The sequence below is a fragment of the Armigeres subalbatus genome, chromosome 2, assembly GCF_024139115.2.
Source record: "Armigeres subalbatus isolate Guangzhou_Male chromosome 2, GZ_Asu_2, whole genome shotgun sequence".
NCBI lineage: Eukaryota > Metazoa > Arthropoda > Insecta > Diptera > Culicidae > Armigeres > Armigeres subalbatus.
In genome coordinates this window covers 311,019,436-311,044,836 of record NC_085140.1, presented here as the reverse complement: position 1 = coordinate 311,044,836, position 25,401 = coordinate 311,019,436, and the positions used below count along the sequence as shown (strand labels likewise).

General features: G+C 37.6%; 2 protein-coding genes across 11 annotated transcripts in view; one reads left to right on the top strand and one right to left on the bottom strand.

Annotated features, from left to right (window-relative positions):
* Positions 1–18,969, top strand: part of LOC134212579 (dual specificity calcium/calmodulin-dependent 3',5'-cyclic nucleotide phosphodiesterase 1-like) — a 705,268-nt gene extending 686,299 nt beyond the window's left edge. For 5 of the 7 annotated variants that reach the window (XM_062690571.1, XM_062690570.1, XM_062690569.1 and 2 more), the window contains exons 8-9: positions 9,791–10,967; positions 16,558–18,968. In XM_062690571.1, the coding sequence (XP_062546555.1) occupies positions 9,791–10,967; positions 16,558–16,676 (1,296 nt within the window). In that variant the 3' untranslated portion in view covers positions 16,677–18,968. Of the gene's footprint in view, positions 1–9,790; positions 10,968–16,557 lie in introns of all 7 variants that reach the window. The other 2 variants (XM_062690565.1, XM_062690566.1) reach the window with 1 other exon arrangement.
* LOC134212586 (mesoderm induction early response protein 1) overlaps positions 7,166–25,401 on the bottom strand; it is a 41,881-nt gene continuing 23,645 nt past the window's right edge. For 2 of the 4 annotated variants that reach the window (XM_062690577.1, XM_062690576.1), the window contains exons 4-6: positions 8,869–9,712; positions 8,466–8,727; positions 7,166–7,971 (exon numbers count right to left, since the gene is read on the bottom strand). In XM_062690577.1, coding sequence (XP_062546561.1) covers positions 7,922–7,971; positions 8,466–8,727; positions 8,869–9,693 — 1,137 coding nt within the window. In that variant the 5' untranslated portion in view covers positions 9,694–9,712 and the 3' untranslated portion in view covers positions 7,166–7,921. The remainder of the gene's footprint in view (positions 7,972–8,465; positions 8,728–8,868; positions 9,713–25,401) is intronic. The other 2 variants (XM_062690578.1, XM_062690579.1) reach the window with 2 other exon arrangements.

Genomic DNA, 25,401 nt, shown 5'->3' with positions numbered 1-25,401 from the left:
GAAGGTCACGTCTCCACGCTCAGCAATGAGCATTAATAAACACAAGAGGAAGGGTGAGTCTCTGAATTCTCCACTTCCTTCTAAAAAACAAGGTTTCAAGACCATCCTGCCAAAGCGCCGAAAAAATAGAAGGTAGCTGGAGACTTCAGATATTTCTTCTAAATCTCACATTGGAAATAGTTCTTCTCCTATCGAAGCAATCAGTTCGAATTGATTCATGACAAAATTGAGCAAATCGAATCTACCTCTAGCCCAGGTGATTTGATCCATGCGAAAAAGCAAAGGATTCCGCCAATTATGGTATCTGTTGCCGAGTTTTCTGGCTTTCTGGCTGGCAAAAGTCTTCTTCAGTATTTAACTGAGAAACGGCATAATTTCTTCACATACGACGACAAAACTGAGCGATTGTTCAAAGTCGTCTTGAAAAGTCTCCCCAGTAATGATAAATCACTGGATGAGTCTAAAATTGATATTTCTCAATTACTTGGATTTTCACCAGTTCAAGTAATTAAAATGAAAAGGAAATCTCGCTCTGGTACTTCCCAGAGGAGTATTTCTCAAGAATTTTATTTAGTTATTTGGAAAAGGCCTGTATTATGTCCCATGTCCGTGTTACATGGGAACATTTCCGCAGGCCTAGTGAACATTCAGTGCCAAAAGTGGGGTCACGGAACTAAACATTGCCACATGGATGCTAAATGCATGATTTGTGGTGGAACCTCTCACGCCAAGGACCTCTAAACGGGTAACGAGCAGTTCGTCGAATTCTAATTTTTCAAACACGCCCACCTATGCAAGCATCGCTGCAGGCAGGCAAAATTTCATTTCTGAAAATTTACCGACGATGAATGATTTTCATACCCCTTCTTCAACGGAAAATAACTTTCGTTCTGACGACTCAGGTAGCATGTCTGCTTCCGACTTTGATTTTCTAAATCAACAATTGCATCACATGATTGATGCAATGTTCAAAGCAAATACCAAAACTGAAGCAGTGTGAATTTAACTGAGTTTGATCCAACTTTATCGTCGACCCTCTATGCAGCGCAAGTAATCATAATTGTAATTCCGCAATTAGCGGTACAAAAGTTCTAAGCATTAAAATAAATAGCTGTCGGTATTTCGGTAATCCAGGAATGCAATATGATCGATCTGACAATTCGATTGACTTTCTATGTGTCCACTTAAACCAACATCCATACGACTATTGAAAGATTATTCAAATACTATGTGTTTGGATCTCTACGGGTTGGCTATTTTGCAAACGCTCAAATAAATGACATACACGGTGTAAAAAAATGGATTATTATCGAAGTTTCATGTACCTCTGATTTTTTTCACAGAAAGTAAGGCAAGGCCACTAGAAATGAAGTACGGGATGTTTAAGAATATTTCACCGGCGATTTTTTGGAAAAAGTGGTTTTTATTGTTTTCTTCTTTAATATACCGTCTAAAAAGTCGATTGATAACTCAGTAATGGATAAATTATTGTAATTAGCCCGCAGAATGAAAAATAAACATATTTCTAGCCTTTTTTGTATAGAAAACCTATCTTAAATCGGGTCTAAAATTTGTAAGAATATTGTTTTTCTGTGGTTAATGCGTTTTTCTTCTTCAAGTATTTCTTTTGTTTTTAATTTTTGCGATTTTAATCATTTTCTATCTTTAGCATCTATAACTGTTGTCTGATGAATATTGCGCTTTTTGCACTTTATAAGAGTTTTGCGAGATTTTTTTTCTCACAGTCATCTTTTTCTCACACTCAATACACTCAAAAAACTTTGATTTTCCGTGTATAATATTTGTGTGTGAGTGCTCAATCTGAAAACAAATAGACGTCAAATCATGGCGGGAATCGATTTAGTGTACACGCTTACATGTGACTCACGAGTAATGGGTTATAATTGGGCAAATTTCAGTAACAAAAATCGACCAACCCGAAATGAGAGTGAGTGTGAGAAAAAGAAGCGGGCAAATAACAATCTACACATAACTCTTCAAATTGGTGAAATCGGCAATATTAACTTGAATATTATTTTTGCAATTTTATCTTTTGACATTTGCAATATATGACCTGCCCACTGAAGTGCGCCGTATTTTAAAAGATTCATAATATTTTCTCTTTTAAACATATGATATTCCTTGTAATTCGTGCGTAAGCACCACTCGTCATTTACTGGCCCTCACTATGTATTATACGGAGCTCCTTCCGCTCGGAAAATTCGAAAGCTTCCTAGTTATGTGAAACTGTTTTATTGCCAGGAAGAACCGCTCCACTGTCATACAACCTTGCTACGCAAATGAAAGGACAAGAGATGTCAAACTCTGTGTGCATGTAGCGGATTGAGTGTTACTTGCAGTGCTCCCAGTAGCATTAACAGAGCACTCACTTAGTACCAACATCACAACCTTTACCACAAGTTCGTATGAAACGTCAGGGACGCTTTCAGTATCGCACACTAGTCTGCCTCTTTACATTTCATGTCCGTAATTGCTTAGAATTAAGGTTTTATAAAGAACGAATTTCTTTTCCGCCTGCATTATACAAGACCTAACTTAGGCCTAAACTTGTTATGTACGCCGGAGGTAACTCTATTCGTAACAGAGATACTTTACAGTAAACATCTTTGTTAGTATTTACAAACATTTCAAAGGTATTTTTCTACACACCCCTTTGAAGCACTATATCAGCACAAGCAACACTCAGCTTATCTCTGTCTCTACACGCAACCATGTACTTCATGACTTCATCTCAGCAGTTCTTACGCATATGCTCTTGGGTTTTGCAGACGAAATGGTAGAAACTTTTGTCTCACTGAAGATTGAGATTGTAATTGTAAATTTGGTTGGAGTATTGGAGAAATTGTTTCCTTAGACTACTTGTGGATTGCTGTTGCGAATACGGTCTTTTACGACTTACGTAACCAACTTACTGCTCATAAAATTATGAATGGCTTACACAGAAATGAAATCTCTCAAATATGGGACAGTTGTGCTTGTAGCTTAGCTTCAGTAACATGCAGTCGGAAATGAAATTCGCCCTAGTTCATGCGATAGCCTATTTCGGACATGTAGCGTGAACACTGTAAGAAGCAGCCCAGTAAGATTTAGGGGTTTCAAGTTAAATGTGCTGCGAACAATATTCAGTGATGAGACACTGTATCTAGAGGAAAATATTATGAATTCTATAAAATATGGCAAACTGATAAAGGGCCTGCCATCTAGTTCGAATGTCGGAAGAAAAAATTGTGAATACAACAGATAACCGAGGCTGGAAATAGATGATACTTGCTGAAAAAAATTAAATAAGATTGTGAATAAAGCAAAATAAAACAAATATTCGAAAACATACTTTAAAAACGCTTAATTCACAAAAAAAATTACAAAACTTTAGATCCGTTTCAAGATAGGTTTTCTATACAAAAGAGGCAACAAATATGTTAATTTTTTATTCTTAGGGCTAATTACAATAATTTATCCATTGCGGAGTTATCAATCGACTTTTTAGAAGGTATATTAAGGAAGAAAACAATAAAAATCACTTTTTTCAAAAAATCGCCGTTGAAATATTTTTAAACACCCCGTACCTCATTTATAGTGACCTTGTCTAACTTTCTGTGAAAAAAAAAACAGAGGTACATGAAACTTCGATCCATTTTTTTACACCGTGTGACATGTTGAATTAATCCTAAAATTTAATTGAGGGAAATCGCGATTTTCGCGACAATGTTTGACGGAACCACGATTTTCGCGACTGGAAGGGTAAATCCGCGACAAATCCCCGAAATTCACGAAAAACGCGAAAATCGCGAAATCCGCGACTATTGTAACAGCCCTGCAAATGGTCAAAAATTACGCATATTGCGTTCTTCTATATCCACGACATTTTAAGATGGCCTTATATGTATTATAATAATTCCATGCCTGCTTTTCCTTCGTGGGGTATCCGCTCATGAAATTCCTTACATTTACCCATTAGAGTGGTTCAAAAAATCGATTTTGCTCCACAAAGCTCGTCTGATGCTTTATCATGTTTTGAGTGTCTTCTAAAAATTTGAGCTCATTTGGATTAAAACTGATTTAGCACAAGCCGTTTCCAGTTTACATGCAAATTAGTATGGGGAAATTTATGTTTTCATTATACTGCTTCTTCATTAGGCGCAGGTTAAAAGAAAACCTACAACACTTAAAGGAATACTCAAAAGCTTTCACTCAGCGAAAACCTAAAAACGATAATTCATACCATTTTAGTCGCTTGAAATTAATGAAAAAATATTTGAAAATTGGAAGTTATTTTTCCACCTACCCCTTTAGAATGGGGTAAGTGGAAAACCCAAGTTACCTTGACCTTCAATTGTAATGAGTAAGGGCGTATAATTAAAATCAGAACGGTAATTGCTCTGTGTATCCTTTGTACATTAATTTTATTGGATTAACGGTATAGGTTTCCAAGAACTTTTTAAAATAGCTATGGGGGCCGTTTTTCTCTTCTCGAACACCATAGTGTACGTAAAGTCTATATGTTCACTTCAATGATGAACTTTTTATAGGAGGAATGGGACTTATAGTATTATAAACTAATCGACTCAGTTCAATTAATTGAGAGGATGTATGAGTGTGCGTGTTTGTAGTATGTGTGTGCGCAAAACACGTACCTACAAAATAATCGCCTATTTTTAAGACCTTGTCCTTAACCGATTTGCTCGCAACAAATTTCATTCAACGGCGAAACTTGTTGTGAATATAATGAATGTGTATAATGGAATCTATTCACCTATCACCTATTTTTTCAGAAATTAGAGTATTTCTTAGGGATTTCCCATAGGAATTTACGGTGGAATTGCCTATGAAACTCCTAAATGGTTTCCTAAGAAATTTCTAAACCAATTTCGGAAAAAATATCCTATGCAAAGTTTCCAAACCTAATGAATTTTCAAAATATTTTCCCTAGGTATTTCTAAAGGAAAGGAAGGTGCTTGTGAAGAAATTTCTAAAGGATTTCGTGAATGGGTTTCTTAATAAATGTTTTATAAAATTTCCGAAGGAATTTCAAGAGGAAGTTCTAAATTCTGAAGTAATTCTTAAAATTTCCTTCTTTCAATTATTGAAAGAATATACGGTGGAATTTGAAAAGGAATTTTTAGATCATTTTCCGGAAGATTTTTCGAAGGAAGGAATTACTAAATTCTTTTCACGAAGAGAAGAAAATTATAAATTTTAGTGGAATTTCTTTACTTGTCATCAGATGAGTTCGTATAATTCCATCACTTGATTGTACCTTTGACAGATACGTATTCCGACCTCAACAGTAAGGCCGTCTTCAGTGTTTCATACTTGACTCGACTCGAGTCTATTAAAGGTACAATTAAGTGGTGGAATTGAATGGAACTGTACGTACTCGTCTTATGACAAGGTTTATGAAGATGTTTTGAAGGAATCCCTTCAGGAATTTCCGAAGGAATTCTTGGATTGCTCTTCAAGCGAATTTTCGGAGGAGTTCTAGAATGAATTACTTGTGAAATTCCAGACAGCATTCCTGGAACAATTTCAGAAGAAGAAAACGAAGAAATTCCTGAGCGAGTTTCCAAAGGAATTTTGTAGGAGATTCCAATAAGATTTTCTACGGAAATTCTTTTTGAAATTTCTTCCTAAAACTATTAAAAATTCTTTTAAAAATGCTCCTTCGGAAATTCTTTTAGGAATTCCTTCTGAAATTCCTTAAATAATTCCGTTGGAAATTCTTTGAGGAATTCCTTCTGAAATTCCTTCAGTTTCACATTTGAAAAATTCTGACTTCGAAAGAACTTTTGCCATATACATCGACTAGACCTTTTTATCCGCCACAGAACATGCTTAAAACCTCAATATTTTCCAATTTCTCGTGAGAATTCTGAGGATTGTGTGATTTGAAGAAAACAGTAACAATACTGTCTCTAGGTGATAAAATTAGATTCCATAAGGTGATGTCATTCCTAAATGAATGCTCATTTTTGAATTACTAGCCAAATTAAAATCATAGTGTATGCTAAATCGGGGGAAAATGTACACTATATCGAATGATATTTTATCGAGTCTACGTTATATCGGGGGTACGTTATATCGAAGATTACCAATCGGATCAGCTCGTCGAACCTAGGTGATGTCTGTCTGTGTGTATGTATGTGCTATGTAAAACTCACTTATTTTAGGAACTTATCGTTGACAGATTTGATCGCAACAAGTTGCATTCATTGAGGAATCGAGTCCCATTGTTTTGGTCAGATCGGTCATTGCGTCTCGAAGTTATTGCCAAAACACTGTTTTCCCCAAGGGTCCCTCCTTAGAAAAAACAATTTCAAGATCGATTTTTTAAGTGGAAATGTATAGCAATAAATGCAAACAAATAGGAATTGATGGAAATAACGGGATCTATCTCCCTAAAGTGTTGTTTTGACCTATCTTACTTACTTTTCTTAATACATTTAATAATGCACGAGGAAAGCACCACCGGTCCATCGCCGTTAGGGAGATTGATATAGGTGTTCTAGGTTTTCCAAATATTTCTGGAGTTCAGAGAATTTGATCTACCAAGTACCAAGTCAACTAGGGATGGTTCAAAATCGATAATAACCCATCAAGTTCACGCAGGTCCATAAAATACCATGCGTATAATTAACATGATGAGTTGTTTTCCATTTGAATAGGTATCATAGTTGATCTGGTACATTTCAGAGAGACTCAGGGCTCTACAATCAGGTCTAGCATCCCTCTGTATTTTGTTTTACAGTGGTACATCATCACATGCATCACCTGCGTTGCACCTTCGTGACCTCCATAAACTCGCATAAACTCGCTTCAATGTACAAAGCCTGTTGACGTTCTGAACAAAGGTCAATGGAGAATAAAACAATTGGCTATCACAAGTTTTCCCCCAATTGTCTCCTAAACAACTCTGTATGTTATTTTTTAACTTGTGTTTCTAATTTTGTAGCACGACGAAACGAGCAAGACCTTCTGAATTGCACTGCATGATATTCCTGCATAATATTTATCTCTCTACCGTTTTGACAACGGTGATAAACTAGCCGCCAGAGTTAAATTATTAAATAATATTATGATTGAGAATAATGGCAGATTATATTTTATGGATTTTCGGATATCATATATATTGAAAAATACAATAAGATCAAGTTTAAATTTTGGACTATATTGTTTTCATACAATTGCAATTCCAAAGAAAATTTCCATTTTTTTATCGCACAATTCTTTACATTCAGTGATTTTTTTCTCGGCTAACCGAATAATTTTGATTCCGATTCAATTTTCAGCACAAAGATTTTTGAGAGAGTTATTATCTACGTCCAATTGGAATCTTAAATAATCTTCTATGACGTGCTACGAAACGATTGCTTGGCCCTCAACGTCCTCGTACGATGACTGCTATTAACAAATACTTTCCATTTTAAAAATGTGTCAATAAAACCAAATCACATCTTACAACTTAATACAGATAAATAGCACTTTCTTCACACAATACGTATTGCTCTTGTGCATAAGCGGAGAAATAGCTAAAACAAAACGAAAATCTATCTCAGATCGAAAAGTTGTCAGTGCTTGCGACACGAACTGGGTTGCAGTACCAATGTGCTTTCTTAAAAGTTCGGCTGTTCTTTTGCTGCTATTTTTCTTTTGCTTTCCCAAAGAAGTTGTCCCCTATTTGCCATATCCAAGACAAGCTTCAAGAGTGCAATGTATGTATACGGTGCGGCACGGCTAGTTTTCTTCTATCCCATTTTTTTTGTTCCGCTTGTTTGGTGGCGCTCGTACGCCATTCAGCTACTACCTTGTGTTTGCCGTGTTCTGTAGGTTCTTCCCTTTTTGAATGATGTTATGTTTACTTAGCTAGTGGTCCCCTCCCAGAGGGGAACACCGCAGGACTGAGTCACAGTGCTGACGAAGACCTTTTCGACGATCCTGTGCTGGCTGAGTGGTCTTAAATAGGTGGTGGCATTTTTTTTTTTAGTTTTTTGTAATTATAGATTGGAAAGAAGAAAATATCTTTCATATATACGAAATTATGCACAAAGTATGCGGAATATAAGGTTACACAAAATAATTAGACAGTGAGTGTGCCTTCAGTCAGGATGGTCCCTTGATTGTTTTATTCGAATTTTAAAGTGTTTATAAATCATATAAATATAAAGTTTAAACGGCTTGCATAATGTTTTCCAATTTCACAACTATACGGGGACCACCCTTGTCGAATAAAAAAGCTGTAATGCAGTGCTTTTGAGATGAATAATGACGTGGCCATAATGGAGTGTTCTTCTTCGTGCGCTCTAAGAACACACTTAACGGGAGTGGGGAGCAGCATGCAGCTATGATGATGATGATGATGAAATGATCCCCATGCTCAGCAACAAAGAGTAGTAGTAACAGTACGGTTGACATAACACACGATTAATAACTACCGCCGTCGAACTCACCTTTCGAATCCATCAGGCGCTGCCGCTTGGTTTCCGGCGCACCCACATACAAACTAGCGAACCCGGGGGACGAGCTTCTATCGCCGAAGCCGGTGCTATTTTCCTGCTCCTCCAGGAACCGGTCCATGTGGTCTGTCAACCCCGGGTGAAGGTTGTACTTTTTCTTCTCGAGGCGAGCCTTGTTGGCGAACAGGTCGTGCCGTTCAGTTTTCTTCCATAGGTAGTAGAACTGGACCAATTCGCCGACGGAGCGGGTGCGAACCTAAGGAAGAGGAATATAAATTATAATTAAACAGAGGTGCTTTGGCAGTGACAAACATGATCTTCAGTATTTTTATTCACCTTGGTACCATGGACATTATTATAAATATCAAACGGATGAAATAATGATAAAAATAATCACCTTCGACTGCTGAATCATGTGAAAGTCCTTCCCGTGTATCCGAAGGCCATTTTCAAAATTCCTACACTCCTCCTCGGACCAGATGCTCATCTGCTGCTCAGCCACGGGCAACGCATTTATCCGTCGCCTCCGTAACGCTTCGTCAATATTGTGCCCACACTGCTGCAACAGATAAAGTCCCTGCTCGTCGTCCCGTAGGTGCTTCCCCAAAGGTATCGAGAATACATTATTTGTATGTGGTGCCCCCGTGTTGCTGCTCGCCGCCGCAGCTATTTTTTTCAAGTACTCCTCAATGAGGCTCTCGCCCAACACCGTCGGATTCCACAGCAGTTTATCTTCGTTCTCGTAAGGTAGCGCGTCATCGTACCGGCAGAGACCCTCAGGTATGGCCGCTTGGAAGTCACTACCCACCATGATGGTCTTTTTGACCTCCTCGTCCGGAATGTAGTCGCCGTCCTCTTCATCTTCGCTCTGAGCTTGCGTATCCGCTGGGTATGATAATAATTCGAGTTTAGAATGTAAAATTCCGTTCATTGAAGACTTACCGATTGGTGCAAATAGTTGTCTCAGTCCCGGTTGTTCTTCTACTTCGTCCTCTTCTTCCTCTTCGTCCTCCTCATAGAATCCGCCACCAGCCGAGGCCACCTGTGTACTGGAATAGCTTCGAGCACCGTCAGTGGGATCGCCTGCAGTTCCAAGGTCATCATCATCGTCTTCGTCGTCCTCTTCTTCCTCGTCCGGTGGAGCCCTCGCCGGTGTTAATTGGTCCGTTTGATTCGTTTGAGGTTGCTGCTGAGATTGTTGTTGTACTTCGTCAATAGGCATCGTTGTTTAAAATAAGGATCTGAAATTAAAAAAAATAAAACCATACAAAGCGATTATCAATACTAACGTTATTCTTGTATTTCTTTCCATTTCGCAGTGTCTGGACGACTGGTCGTTCGATGTGTTTGCCTTGGCCGACGCTGGCAACTGCCAACCGGTCAAGTACCTGGGCTACGATCTGCTCAACCGATACGGTAGCATCCACAAGTTCAAGATTCCGCCGGCCATGCTGGAAACGTTCCTATCGCGCATCGAGGAGGGCTACTGTCGCTTTCGCAATCCATACCACAACAACCTGCATGCCGCCGATGTCGCACAAACCGTACACCACATCCTCTGTCAGACGGGGATGATGCACTGGCTAACCGATCTCGAGATCTTCGCCACGCTGCTAGCGGCCTTAATTCACGACTACGAGCACACGGGGACGACCAATAATTTCCACGTGATGTCCGGATCGGATACAGCGATGCTGTACAACGATCGTGCCGTGTTAGAGAACCATCACATCAGTGCAGCGTTCCGGGTGCTGAAAGAGGACGACTGTAACGTGCTGCAGAATCTCTCGAAGGAAGAGTACCGCGAGCTGCGGTCGCTGATCATTGACATGGTACTCGCGACCGATATGTCGTTCCACTTTCAGCAACTGAAGAACATGCGCAACCTGCTAACGCTGGCCGAGCCACAGGTGGACAAGTCCAAGGCGCTCTCGCTGGTGCTGCATTGTTGTGATATTTCTCATCCGGCCAAACGCTGGGACATCCATCACAAGTGGACAATGCTACTGCTCGAGGAGTTCTTCCGGCAGGGCGATCTCGAGCAGGAACTCGGGCTCCCCTTCAGTCCGCTCTGCGATCGAAACAATACGCTGGTGGCGGAGTCTCAGATCGGTTTTATCGAATTTATCGTCGAGCCCAGTATGGCTGTGTGTGCCGATATGTTAGAGATAGTCTTAGCACCGATAGCACCAATCGCAATGAATAGTAGTAATAGCAAGAATAACAATAACAATAATACTAGCATTAAAGGAAACAATACTCTAAGTGTACCGAACAACAACAACAGTAGTAGCCACAATAATACAAGCAATGAAGCAATAACTAATAACGGCGGCAACGGGGGTGGTAGCGGAGAAACAGGTACCGGTGGCGACAAGCCGAAGCCGAAACCGGACGTGAAGAATGGCGCGAAACCGGATCGGTTCGAGATCAAGAAACCGTGGATCACTTGTCTGGCGGAGAACAAGAAAATTTGGAAGGAACAAGCGCAGAGAGGTAAGTTTCGAGTTCTCTACAACTGATTCCATACCATTGAATTTTTTTATGTATTACGATATAAAAGCATTCAAATGTTATCTTACAAGTGATAGTTACCTGTAATATGCATTGCTCAATGTGAAAAGACTGATTTGGAAAAATCAATTTTAATGTAAAACCCTTTAAATCATTAATTTAAATGTTATAAGAAATAGTGGACTCCAAGCAAGCAAACTTTCAACGTATGTTCTCATATATTGTTTACATGTAACCGTGGTGGTTTTTTTTAAATATTTTTATCACAACATCACAACATAATTCGCCATTCCCTATACTTGAAATGGGTGACACACTGTCAAATACAGGGTGGTCGACTTGTTCCACATGGCCATCTTTCCCCACATTACCCTATTATTTTTCAAACTTAGATGTAAGTTAGCATCATATGTGAGTATGTAAACCTATTTCTGTATGAATTCATGGCGGTCATATCCTAATGGAATTTTCAACTTAGGGAAAGGCGATATAACATGCCACCCTCTAAGGCAATACGATTTATGCAAACACTGTGTTATTTGGTAGTTCAAATTGTCGTAAATGCATTGCCTGTAAGTTGTCATATGAAAATAATACAGAGAACACGTAATAAAGCTTTTTTGAAAAGTCGTGTAAAAATGACTTTCAATAGAGTGCCTGGGCCAAACTCCCCACCTTAATGTGTACCACTGCAAAGACGTTTTATACACCTTCATTAGTATTTTATTTACCCCTTCAATAAGAAAATTTCCATATCATTTTTGAAGTAACTGCTGCTGGGTGCGCCGCGCTTATATCCAGTAGGTATGAGCATATCGTCCTGTCTACATCAGAAAAATTTTATACTTCTTAATATTATACTTATATATAAGTATAAAATATTATACTTATAACTGATCTTTAACCTTAGTTAGTAATGATGTGTGGTTGTTTAGTGCTGAGTCAAAATACTGACTATGTTTTCTTTTATTGTTACATTAACAATAAAGGAATCAATTGGCTCCTATTCGATTTAATTTTAGAAAATTAGCTTGATCACGTTAGATTTTTGTATAAATATTCCTAAATTTATTTGAATTTTAAAATATTTCACATACAAAAAACATGTTTTCGGACTTAGACTACGCACAAAATTAAAACAACATCATTGCATTCATGACCGATGCTCTATCAATTACTGATTTTTTTAGGACGCAATCTACTTTTCCATCAAAAATTATTATTTACTTAATCGTTCAACATTTCCAAAGAACCCATATTTTTAACGCCTCTTTTTCAAATCGAAAGCAAAAATCGAAAAAGTGCTGTGTTTTAACTTTAGGAACGTTGAGTTCAAATAATTCAAAGAATCGGATGAGACAATAAAACGAGATACAATTTTTAACGGGAAAGCTAAATGTTACCGTTATTTGTTACGTAAAAATAAACATTGATGCAATTGAAACTACTTTCTCCTTACTTCTTACCAGTGTTGTAAAAAGTCATCCCATTTGACTTTTTATAACTTTTTTTAGAAGCCTGATATTTTGCCCCTCACGCCTCAGACTACATATTTAGAGCTATGTCGTGTTATACAAAGTGTTAGGCACGTTTAAGGTCACTCCTCACGTTTTCAGGGGCACATCACTCGATAAGGAAGGAACGCACAACTGTCATTTTTAAAATTTCAGCTTTGTTGCGTCGCATGGGTGAAATACTAAAAATGGGTGATGGGTGAAATACTAAACATGACAGTTGAGCGTTACTTCCGTTCCGGAGTGACCTTGAGCGCTTTAAAACTTTTGAAAATTAATGCCAATAACAGTTTTTCTGATTAATCAGGAAAGAAATACCTTTTTTTAATTACAATTATTCGGCAACTCGGCCGTATTTTTTTTTTGCAAGAATAGTTCAAATCACGAAACCGACCAACTTTTCAGCGAATCCCCCTAATAAGCGTTTTTATAGCTCCACACACCTTTCTTTTCCTTTTGTGGATTACCAGGGTCACAATCAGTGATAGCAAATGTCAAACAAATGTCATGGGCTTGCTATTACTTATTTACTTGAAACTTTTTTTTCAAAAGCAATTTAGGGCTACATATTTATTTTAAAAAACACAATTGTAAATTACTCGTGAAAAAAAGTGATTAACAAATTAGTCCCATAACATCTAAATAACATTTCCCGTCACTGGGCCCACAGGTATTGGATCTCGGCATATCATCGAGAGTGTGCTTCTCTCCAAACTTCTTAATAATTTCGTAAATACACCGATTTTTTCTCAACAACGATTTGCCCACAAAAGATTTTTTTGTGGAACTTATGGAATTCTGAGAAACTTCATCAATAAACGCAATTTGGTTGTCTTTTTTTTTTTGACTACTCATGAATAACTATAGTTCCACTTATGCTATCAGATGGTTAGTGAATTACACATCTCGAAATAAAAAAAGAGATTTAAAATAAATCTTTTTAGCATCTACTTGTTGAAAACAGTTCCTTAGCCATAGCCTAGCCATAGAGTATGCGTCTGCAAAGCAAGTAGAAGCATAAGTACTAGAACGCTAGTGGCGCTGTTGTTATTTAAATTATTTTGCCAAATTATGCTTCAACAAGCTTCAATTGGCCATAATTTATGCATCATGTTGCATGTTTGGTTTCCACCAACATCGGTTTGACACTTGTAGTACCGGGACTTTGGCTGCCATGTCGAAGTAACCTAGATGTTAATTACGCAAACAGGAACGGCATTAACAATATTATACTTTTAAATCAACTGCAAAGCACGACCACGCTGAAGGTGACTGGATTCGATTCCTGGTTTAAGAAGTTTTCTCGGCTACCTTGGACATAAGAATATTATCGTGTGTTTGCCTCATGATATTGTGCCTTGCAACAAAAAGACAAAAGCCAAAGGCTCTGTGAAAAATTTATCCGCAGTACAAAAAGCGATTGTTGCGATTAAAAATAAGGGGAGAAGTAGACTTTTTATAAGCGGTACGATATTTGAGTGCAAAAATGATAACTTGGCTTAGAACCACATAGACAGGTACAAGTAGCACACGCAACATCTTCCTAAAAGCACCTTGTTTCTATTCAGTTTTATTAAAGGCATTGGAAAAACATCAAAGCACGAAAAAGTTGCATCAAGATGTCAAAAACGTTCGAATTGTGATCAAAGTTTCATTAAAATTGCAATGCAGTACGTGTTTGACATTTGGAAACAAACAAACAAAGAATACTGTTGCAAACGCAAATAACAATGTTGCAGAATAATGTTGCAAACGCAAAACAAACTCATTAAGTTTCATATTTTTAACCATGTAACTTCAATGCGTCTTTCAAAATTTAATTGTTTGTTTAAATTAAGTTGCAGATAAGTTAAATGTGTCTTCATGTTTAATTAAGCATCGTTCAACGTTTTGACAACTCACATTTTTTTTCCTGTGATGGTGCAATCAAGTAACAGGAAACCCAAGTACAATTACTTCAAAATCGTATGTTTTTTATGATTAGTCATAAAAGCATAATTCTACATTGGTGTTAAGTTCGTGTTGAAAATGAATCGAATGCAATAGGCGGCAGTATACACTTACTACGTAGGTAGGGGCTTTTAGGAGGATGGAATGTGCGTCTTCTTACGCTCCATACAAATTAAATTAATTAATTTACTTTTCCCGCAAAAAAAATACTTTTCATTATCTCAGTGGATTTTTTGACTATTGACTTTTCCAAAAACCAATATTAAGAAAAATCTCTAATCAAAAGCATTTTTTCGAAATTTTCAATGAAATTTTAAAAACGGTATAAATATATGGGATTTTACTTACCACTTTAAAAAAGTGGAAAAAAAAATATTGGGCGTATAAAAACCATGACGGGAAATTTAACTATGTTTGAAAAACAGATGCACAACTAACTACAAATCAAATGCTACGATGATTGACGTTCATTGTTCAAAAACTACTGACATTACTTTGAACCAGGCCTATAAGGCTATCTGACGTTTATCATCTTTCTCTTGCACGCGCACAGACGAGATAGGGTTTGTTTTCATACGGAAATGCTTCCGAAGCGTTTCCGTATGAAAACAAATCCTATCCTTTCCGTGCGCGTAAAAGAGAAAGATGATTAAACGTCAGATAGCCTTATGTTCTACTAATTATATCTGTTGGATAGTGCGCAGTTACTAGGCCCATAAATGTACTCAGAGCTCACTTGTTGAATTCGAGTAGCCTTTTAGTAATTGCTACGTTAGGCGTAATTAATAAATCTTTTTCAAGTTATACTGGAGGTGATTACCTCCGCTTTTTTCCAATATCAAAAAATGTAGGCAGTTATTTTGTGTAAGTATACATAACTAATGTTTTTATAATTTTGATATGAAATAAAACTGGCCGAAAACACATTTTTATCGAATTATCTAATTATAACACACGTTGTTTTAAATAACAACCATTGATAGAATTGAGTTGTAATTTTGTTATGTATTCCTGATCGGGTGTTCTTCCCAACATTTGAGTTCAATTTTTATCGTATCTGAAAAAACTGTAAATTAGTAACTTATTTCATCAGCTCGTATGCCCTTTCCAGCACAACCCTCCTCGCCTTCTAACTGCATAAATTCAGCCCCAGGAAACTAATTGAGAATTGCGTTCAAGTTATGTAGAAAAGTGTACGTTACTACACGTCTGCATCTACACCCAACCGGTGATTTTCTCACAATCTATATATATAAAAATGAAATGGTCTGTGTTCGTATCCGCATAACTCGAAAACGGCTGGATGGATTTTCGTCATTTCTTCAGCAGATATGTTCGTTACCGTTTCCGACGGGTTTATATGATATTTCCTCATGCGAAAATTATGCGTAAGGATGTGCAAATTGTGAAAAACTAAAATTAGGATTCGTATGGGAATTTCACATGGACATTTTCGCCTACTATGCAGGACAACGTCTGCCGGGTCGACTAGTTCTGTATAAGAACCTACCAAAACCTGTATAGGTAGGAACTGAGCACATGCGAAAATGCTAGATTCTTATACTACTATAAGATCTAATCGACACTGTTGTTTCATAAGGGCGAATGTCGCAAACGTAAACAATGCCTTTTCCTGCAAATTACTCAACAACTAGGACCGCTCCCAGCTAACAACCACTTGGAACTGGTCTTCTATCGAACGGAAGTGGAAAATACCGCCAGAAGTCTCTAATCTTCGTGAAATCAGCAGAAGAAGTCAATGTTTACGTTTGCGACTTTCGCCCTTTTGAAACAACAATGTCGTAATATTCTTAGTCTATAAAATCTAACAGTCGCTGGTTGGGTGTACCAAAAATTTGCTCAATGAAAGTGTTTCATTTTGTGATTTTTTTTCTCCTATCGCTCCAGCAAAAAAAAGAGTTTATTGACATAACATCTTTCAAATGAAAAGCTTAACGAGTTGTGATTGAAAATACTCAATTTCAGTGTTATCTAATTTTCGAATGAACCCTAAAATAATCCATTTTATCAATTATCTGAGATAAAATATATTTTATAAAAACTCGTTGATCTAATAGCAATTGTTTTCTTTTTCCTTACGATTCTAGATGCCGAAGCTAGAGCGGCTGCAGCTGCTGCAGAAGCCGCTGCTAATGCCGCAGAGCAACAAACTACTGAGGACGTCCCGGAGACGGACCAGGAGCCACAAGAAGACAGCAAGGAATAGATGGTTTTCTACAGCATCCTATTGACATAACAATAGGGCAGCCACTATACAACTAACTACTGTAACAAACTATTACTACCACAACTAGTAGTGCTAGTACCAGACACAAACATACATAGCCACAGATACTTTTCTATTGCAAAATGCCCTCGAAAACCGGATCAAATAACGAAACCGCAGATAGATCAGTAAATCCAAACCACCCACATAGACGAGTAGTAGTCTTTTAATGGTATTTTTGTGCGCGTAAAAAAATCAAGCCAACGGAGACACCCGGAGCACTCCGGGTCTCTGTTGTCACAATCTTTCACAAGGAAACTAGTAGTCTAAAGCCAGCAAACAGTAGGATGACCCTATTAAAAAAAGAAAATATTAAAAAAGAAGATACACTCATATTTCGATAAATGTTATTAGGAGAGAACAATCTAAACAAAGAGTCTAATAGCATAATAAAACAGAAAAAAAAACTAAGCAAAGATGAAGAAATGACAAAGTATTTACAATCTCTATCCATACAGCTTACACACAATAACATGACTAACACAACCCACAATCAAATACACACATATTCATATATTATAGCAAATGCAAAGAAAAAAGGCAACTTAGAACCCACAAAAGGATGGATTAAATAATCGATTTCGCTCCACACCACTCATGCTATCAAGTCCTACTGTTCGATTGTCATCCTAAAGTTTGAGTCGATTGAACCGAAAACTTTGGAAAGCCGATTTAAGTCAAGCAGGAATTGAAATATGAAAAGTGAGCGTTTCATTCAGACGATTCAAGTCACTTTTTCCGCATTATACATCTCCGAGATTCCCACTGAAACGCTTATTAACTATGTCCAATGATTCCAAGGTCAAATTTTCGGAAGACACTCAGAACGTGAACGGTGTGGTACAAAATCGATTTGTTGACCCACCGTAACCCACATGCTCTCTATTTTCAACCGTGTAATTCAGCAAACTTTCTGTGAACCCTACAAATAAAGATAAACTTTTGTGCACAGTACATTGATTGATGACTTTGTATCGAATCGAATCGGAAAATCACTCTTTTTTATTTTTCTTTAAAAATGCAGCTACTTCATTGCCATTCTTCGCGGCGACCAACTCAAATCCCATTCGATGGTATAATACATAATGAACCATAAAATATGAGCTATATAATTGAATAAAAGCAAACATGAAACCGCACAGAAGTACACTCTACTGCAAACGGAATTCCGATAATTAAGGCTTACAATCGTGTTGTTTTTTTTTATTATCCTGTTCCTATCTCGTGCTTGTGCTCTTCGCAACGCCGGTTCCATCCTTATAACGAAGAGAAAGTTTCCCAGTATGCAAAGCTGCATTATGAGAACTGCTTCCATTACTCACCACGACTATACCGTTAATGGGGATTAAATAAGAGGGAGCTATAACCGTACGGGACAAGATGAGTCTTCTTGGACCATCGATGACCATTGACGATAGCATTTCAAACATGCAAAGGTAGTGGAGTATTTAGCATTTGGAGCAAAAATCCTGGGAATTGATTTATCACATAGATAGAAAATTCAAAATTAATCCCCCACCCCCTTTGCTCTGCTAAAAAAAACATTGAATCTGCAAAGAGTTAACTTGAGGAGAATATTTCCTTTTTAATTAGACTACTCCAGCTTAGCCTATTTTACTGGTGATGGGGGCACAATTAGGGGGAGTGCACGAAGAACAGCATTACGTTGGGCAGGCCTATTCGCTAAGAGGATTACGTGTCTGGGCGTTCTTAGGCTTCCAGTAATGGTCGATGCTTGTAAAATATTAATCACAACTGGAAGTGGGGATAGCTTATGTCGGTATTGATTTTTGCCACGAGTGGATTCATCGTGGGACATTTTCGAACAGTTATGTTTGATATGCACTGTGTTGTTGCATTACGCTCTCTCAAGCGGTTTTGTGATATTTCGTGTGTATTGCATTACGTGCAATGGAGCAAAAGAAGAACAGACAGAAACATTTTTTGTCGTGATTTTGTTGTACATTTTTAGTATTTTTTCAAAGGTACAAATTAAGAGATCCATTTGACCCAAAGTGTTGGAAAAATCAAACTACTAGCTTCCGTTTGAAGAGCTAAAACTAAAAAGTAACTTAGATGTTAGAAACCTGTAATGAGTTTCACATTCACTACATGATTTATTACTTAATCATTTAAACATTTTTTCATACAGATGTTCAATCTTATCACTACATTATTTCCCAATTAAATTTCGTTTATTCATTTCCATACATTCCGCCAAAGCTGGTCATTGGTGGGTCACGAAACCAGAAAAATATATAAAGCTCTTTTAGTGGAATGTATTCAACCGGCAATACTTGCCAAAAGCGAAGGACTCCTGTGTTCCATCCTAAGTGAACGAAAACAACTTTTCATTGCGCTCCTCCACCAAGTCTTTTTCTCATAAGCAATCGAACGAGACATCGCATGAAAGACCACGCGTCTCCATCAGGTTGCTCATCCAATTCCTTCCTAGTTGCCTGCCGTTGTCATGTTCTCTCTCTGGTGAACGTCGCCAACGTGCAAATACACAAAAGTGCTGCCTAGTGGTGTTAGTCATTGTTGAACTACAACTACAAACAGTACTTTGCATGGCGAGCACATTGAACGACGGTCGACATGCAAGCCATTGATTGATGCTGTTTATTTGAAACTTGTTTGATAAACTATCATGGTGAAAAAAATAAGTAGGATATTGCACGTCGGCGCATCCTTCTAATTCTGAAACACGATACCACGACGATGAAAACGAAAATCTGGTCTAGTCTAGTCTAGTCTACACATACACAGCCAGTTCGTGAAAGAATCCTGGAAAGTGATAGATTCGACGACATCTATCACTTTTCTTGTCATTATTTATGTTTGAAGTAAACAATAAATGCATTTCAAACATAAAAGCGGCCAGGCCTACTGTGCAGTGTTGAAACGATGAAAACGAAAATCTATCAAAAACTTTTTTTTTCATTTCAACGTTTATTTTAATTAACAATCCCCATATTGCGGTTATAGATACATCATTATAAGAAGAGCTTGATGATAAAATTCATTATTACGCCTCAAAGTCGTAGAGCACTCTGTCAGATTCGATAGATTTTTCTCAAATTAGTAGATCTAAAAAACAGAATTTGAAGGTGCTACCTAGGGGGAAAGACCGCTTTGACAGATTTTCTTCAATTATTGTGCCGCTAAGATTAGCCAAACGATTCTTTGCCTATCAAAGAATCTTGTAGCTACAGAATGTTTGTTCTGAAGAAAGTTATTGATGGTTTCAAGACCTAAGCATAAAGAAATCGACTTTATCCGGACTAGAAATCGAATCAATCCTTCTTTGGCAACTTTGGCAACTCTAGATTCGGGATTCTCCAAAGTTTCATCAAAACATTCATCAGAGTTCGAACTCTAAAGTTTCACTCGTCACCCACGCTAGACATATTTCTTTTTTACCACCATTAGGTATTATTCGGAAGATTTCCTACATTGGATAATTTCGAACAGGAGCTTCACAATAGGGGAAATTTCGGTTTTGGTAGGTTTTCTTCTATTATTGTCAGGGGGGTTTTCTATAACCAATGAATTATTGGCAGTGGCTGATTTTCTACCCGCCGCTGCCACATTCAGGCGCTATAGTATATGCGCAAATAGCCAGCATGAGTTACCCGCCAGAAATTTGTATGGCGAAAGACATCTAACGCGTGTTTTCTCATAATAAGGAACTTTTCATGAAACACTATTTGGTACCGGTTATGTAGGAAGGTGTCCGCCACTACGCCTATCAAATATTTTTTCGATGAAGGTGCATAATTTTGAGAAATCGAACCTTAGATGCCTTTCGCCATACTGATTTCAGAAAGTTAACTCTTAGTGTGCCGCTGTAAGCACGCTCGCAGCAGGCGATTCATTATGCTCAAATTTGGCCTAAACATTCTTTGGATATCAAAGAATATTTTTTTCATTGATGTTGCAAAACAGCTTGAGCTTTGAGCTTGATTGAAAATCATATTTTTCTCGAAATCATATTTTTCAATGAAGAATCTTGGTACATTTGGTCGAAGGACGTTTGGTCGAAAGCGGATTTTCGAATTAATAATCTTGGTACATTTAGTCCAATGAAGTTCCGTCGAATGGATATTTGAAAGGAAGGATCTTTACTCCATAACAATTTAAAAAATAAATGATTTATTGCGATGTTTCTCATAATCACATAATTATTGCTCCAATTGTCCAAATAATGATGGTTTCATAAAAAGAATAAATAATACAAAAACGATGAATATGCCGAGAATATTCCCGACTGGATATTGACTTTGGTGAACCCCTCCAACCGACTAACATGAATCTGTTAGGGTAATTCGCCAAATGTTGAACGGCTAATTTCTTCGCCTATTGTTGAACGCACGTGCATTTCTTATGGGCGTTCAACAATAGGCAGGAATTTTAGCCGTTCAACATTTGGCGGTTTCCCCTAATTATATTAATTATAGAAATTAAGTCGAATGATGTTTTGTCATTAGACCTGACGTCAAATAGACATTAGGTCATATGATCATTTGGTCGGAATTAAATTTTCGGCCAATAATTAACGAATTATGTTTGGAAGACAATTGTTTACTGAACTAATTATTGTTTAATTGAACCGTTTGTTTGAGAAACTGCATATGTAACATTTTTGGCCAAAATGAGATTTTTATATATTCTGAATCCTCGTCCAAAAATACGTATTCTGGCAAAAAACTCGAAAAAAATTTTTGTTCAGGAATGTATGAAATTTTTTTCGTTTGTTTGAGAAACTACATATGTCCACGTACTTTGAAGAGCAATTGTGAAGTACTGCTTACATTTTTTGCACTGAAAGTTTCCCAGGGTGTTGAGTTTTGCCAAAAACTATTGATCTGTATCGAAGAAATCGAAAGATTCGGTGCGAATTTGTTCAAAAACAGTTTTTTGATGTTTTCTCGAAATAGTGTAAAATGGACTTATGCAGTTTCTCAAACAAATGATTCAATTATTGTATAGGGTTCCTTCTAAAGATACGTAACACTAAATTTGGTGATTTTGGACCTCCACTTTCCCCGTCGTAACACTTTTTGTATGGAAGGTTTAATTTTTTTGTATGGATCGTAACGCTCGGTTTGATCAAACCTTCAGCTTTACGAAATTCGTGAAAGGACTCATAATCTATATAATAAAAATGAGTTGAGATTTCCTTCCTGACGATTCAACTCGCGAACGGGTTGACCGATTTGCAAGATTTGTTCCCTAATCGATTCGTTTTGGGATCCGCAAGGTTTGTATATAAAAAATGTTGATGAATTTAAAGGGGAAATGTAAAAAAAAATCATTAGAATTTAATTTTGGGTCCACTGTTGAGGAAAACAAAACAAACGCACGGAAATTGATCTAGAGTGCGGTGCTGCAAATAGTTCTGTATGTGACATTTGCAACACCCGGGCAAAGCTGGGTATTTTCCGCTAGTTGTTGTATAAACATAAATTATTGTGTATCATTTGACCAAATGTCATTCGACTAAATGCCAATCAACAAAATTTTTCAAAGCCGACTACGATGAAGTATTGGCAAAATAACATTGATATTATTGGTGTTTGACCATGTGCTGAAAAATATAATAGAGAATACAGTCGACTCTCTACATCTCGATGTTCTATATCTCGATATCTCTCCCTATGTCGATGGTTTCCTCAGTCCCTTCAATATACATACATTTGGACTTTCTACATCTCGATAACCTCCCTATCTCGATATCTCTCTATCTCGATGTGTTCTGATCATATTTTGTTCAGGATTATTTTTGGGCTACTAGACCATCTTTGGACAATAAGAAACACATCAACAACAGGAAACAACATTTGTTTTGTTGTCGTTTTTCATAGCAACAAGCTTTTTTGTCTCGAGTACCCATTTCAATTTTCCTTCCATTCCTCAATATCTCCCTATCTCGATGGTCCCTTCAATATCGAGATGTGGAGAGGCGACTGTATTTCACCATCAGTACTTAATATTTAGCTATTTCTGTAGGTTTTCAATTTTTCATAATCCACCAGGGTCTCCAAAAGTTTCTGTTCTCTCAAAAGAAATATCCTCATTGGCTTCCGTATTCGTTTCTTCCGCTCATATTCAATTCAATTCTTAGTACGGTTCCAGAAATATTCCAGAATCCATTGGCGTCAGTTGTCCCCGAAAAAAAGTGGCAATTTCCTAAATTGAGCCAAAATAGGTCGAGCGACACCTCAAACTTCATGATTTCACAAAGCAATGATGAGAATGATATTAGGGTTCCTGGGCCACTCGGGTTCAATCGGGCCACATCGACCATAATCCGGGGGACCTCCGGAATGACCATTTCCTAAATTGTGTCAAAATAAATTATGCGACACCTCAAACTTCATGATTTCGCAAAGCAATGATGGGAATGATATTTTCATTTTCATTTAAGAATTGAATCCAAATATGTCTTGTGACACCTTAAACTTCTTGATTTCGTGAGGATTGACCCAGAATAAATCGAAAATTGGGATCCATCCGGATCGAGAGCAACTGGTTGCGAAGGAATCGGTCAAGAAATGTCGAGTCAAGTACGAGACACTGAAGACGACCTTACTGTCGAGGTCGAAATACGTAACTGTCAAGGTACAATTAAGTGGTGGAATTAAATGGGATTGTACAAACTCGTCTTATGACAAGACAAGAAATGTAGTTTTTACAGCAGTCTAAATTTTTGAAAGACCTTAAGGACATAGTTGGAAGAGTACCACGATGGCCGTCAATATGGCACCGGACCTTCCACGGGTCGTTACCACACCTCCCACACTCCTCACCCACCAGCATTCGAATGCATCGAACAGCATCGAACAAAAGTTTAATATTCAAGTTACTAACCTGCTCACAGCATATTTATTTACTTCCCGTGATAATTAACATGTTTCTTCAAAGAGTCCTATGCATTTCGGCTCGAATTATAGAATAAATCAGCAGCTTCGTGCCAATTTAATAGCCGTTCGCGATTTGGTGGGCTTATCACTGCACTTCACTTCCTCTCAAAGGGCATTGAAAAAATCAAGTTTTCACACACTTCTCCGCACATGAGCAGCCCGAAATGTTGATGGAATGCCAATTAAACATCACTTTTTGAAATCAGTCACTTGTTTGAAGCGAAAACTTAATATAAACTGCTATTTTTGATAAAAAAAAACACTAAAAACTGATCGCGGAGCGAATGTAAACACCGGCAGCGGCAGCAGCAAACTAATATTTAAGATATTTAACAAAAAAATAATATTTAAGGTGGCTCAAAAATTATTTTGCTCCGCCACGCTCAGTCGAATATGTTTCATATTCTAGGTGTCTTCCAATGGTTTGTGCTGGTTTGAATAGGGGCTTACAGTGCACAGGTCGTTTCAGGTTTGTATGACAGTTTATATGGCGAGGTTGAATTTTACATTATTCTGATTGTGGCGCTTCGTCATTGGGCCCTGGCGAGGGGGGCGACCATATGATTGGATGAAATATTCAAGAGCTTTGACTCCATAGAAAATGCATATTGAATTGACGTTCCGATAGTTGTGAGTCGATTTTATTCGAGGTTGCCAATCCTTAGCATGATAAATAGGCTTCTCAGAAAGCATAAGTGAAACGTGTAATTTATCAAAATAGCCAGAATTTGTCTGTGATATCTATCGCACCAGGAGCAGATACTTCATACAAAAAGTGTGATATAGGAGTGAGCCAAGGAGTGAGCGGGGTATAAAAGGCTATTTTTTGTGTTACGTAATCAATGGATCTTTCCCAAGGTGTGGTTTTCATTCAGCTATGTGAGTTCTCTTTTCGCCAGCGTTTGGAGGAGAGGCACTGTAGTCAGTGTAATGAAAGGTTTAGTTTCCCATATTAGCTTTCATGCAAACTTGAACCGGCTTGTGCCCAATCAGTTTTTGTTCAAATTGGCTTTTGGAATACACTCGGAGCATGGGACGGAATCGATTGAGCGTGATGGAGCTGGGTCGTTTTGAACCAACCCTACTAATATTCTTTGCTTTTTATAAATACTACACCAATACTACTACAGTAAATGACAGTTTTTATTGTGCCAATACTTTCAAAGCTTTGTTTTGGTACTCAACCCACCTTCACCTTAAAAACAGACGTCAGGGACCGAAAGGTTAAAGACAAGGCTCCCGAAGTCCAACAACTCGCATTTTCAAAGGCATACCACTCAATACTGCATCGCAGCATGCGTGAAATAATAAAAATGACAGCTGGGCGTTGCTTTCGTATTGAGTGGTGTGCTGTTGAAAACGCGAGTTGATTCAAATTTGGATTCCGGGAGGCTTGTCCTTGAAAGTAAACGCTTGTAGGACAAGGATGATGCGATCCCTTTGTAGAAGGCAATTACCCCTCTAATGCCCAAGACCGCCTTTGATGCTAACATCATAATACGAGGAAAATAAAACTTGTATCAATAAACGACTACATTCATGAATCCTTTTGGAATACCCTATGTGCAGAAAAAAAACATAATTAGCATTGTTTATGTTGATGTTTACCGTTGAAAGTGCCTAGCGGATGAAAATCAGAGTCAGTTCTATGTGACAAATTACTTTACTCATTTGAAAAGTGTTTAAATTTCAGATAATTTATCTATTTATGAAAAGTGCGTAAATATTCAATGACTAAT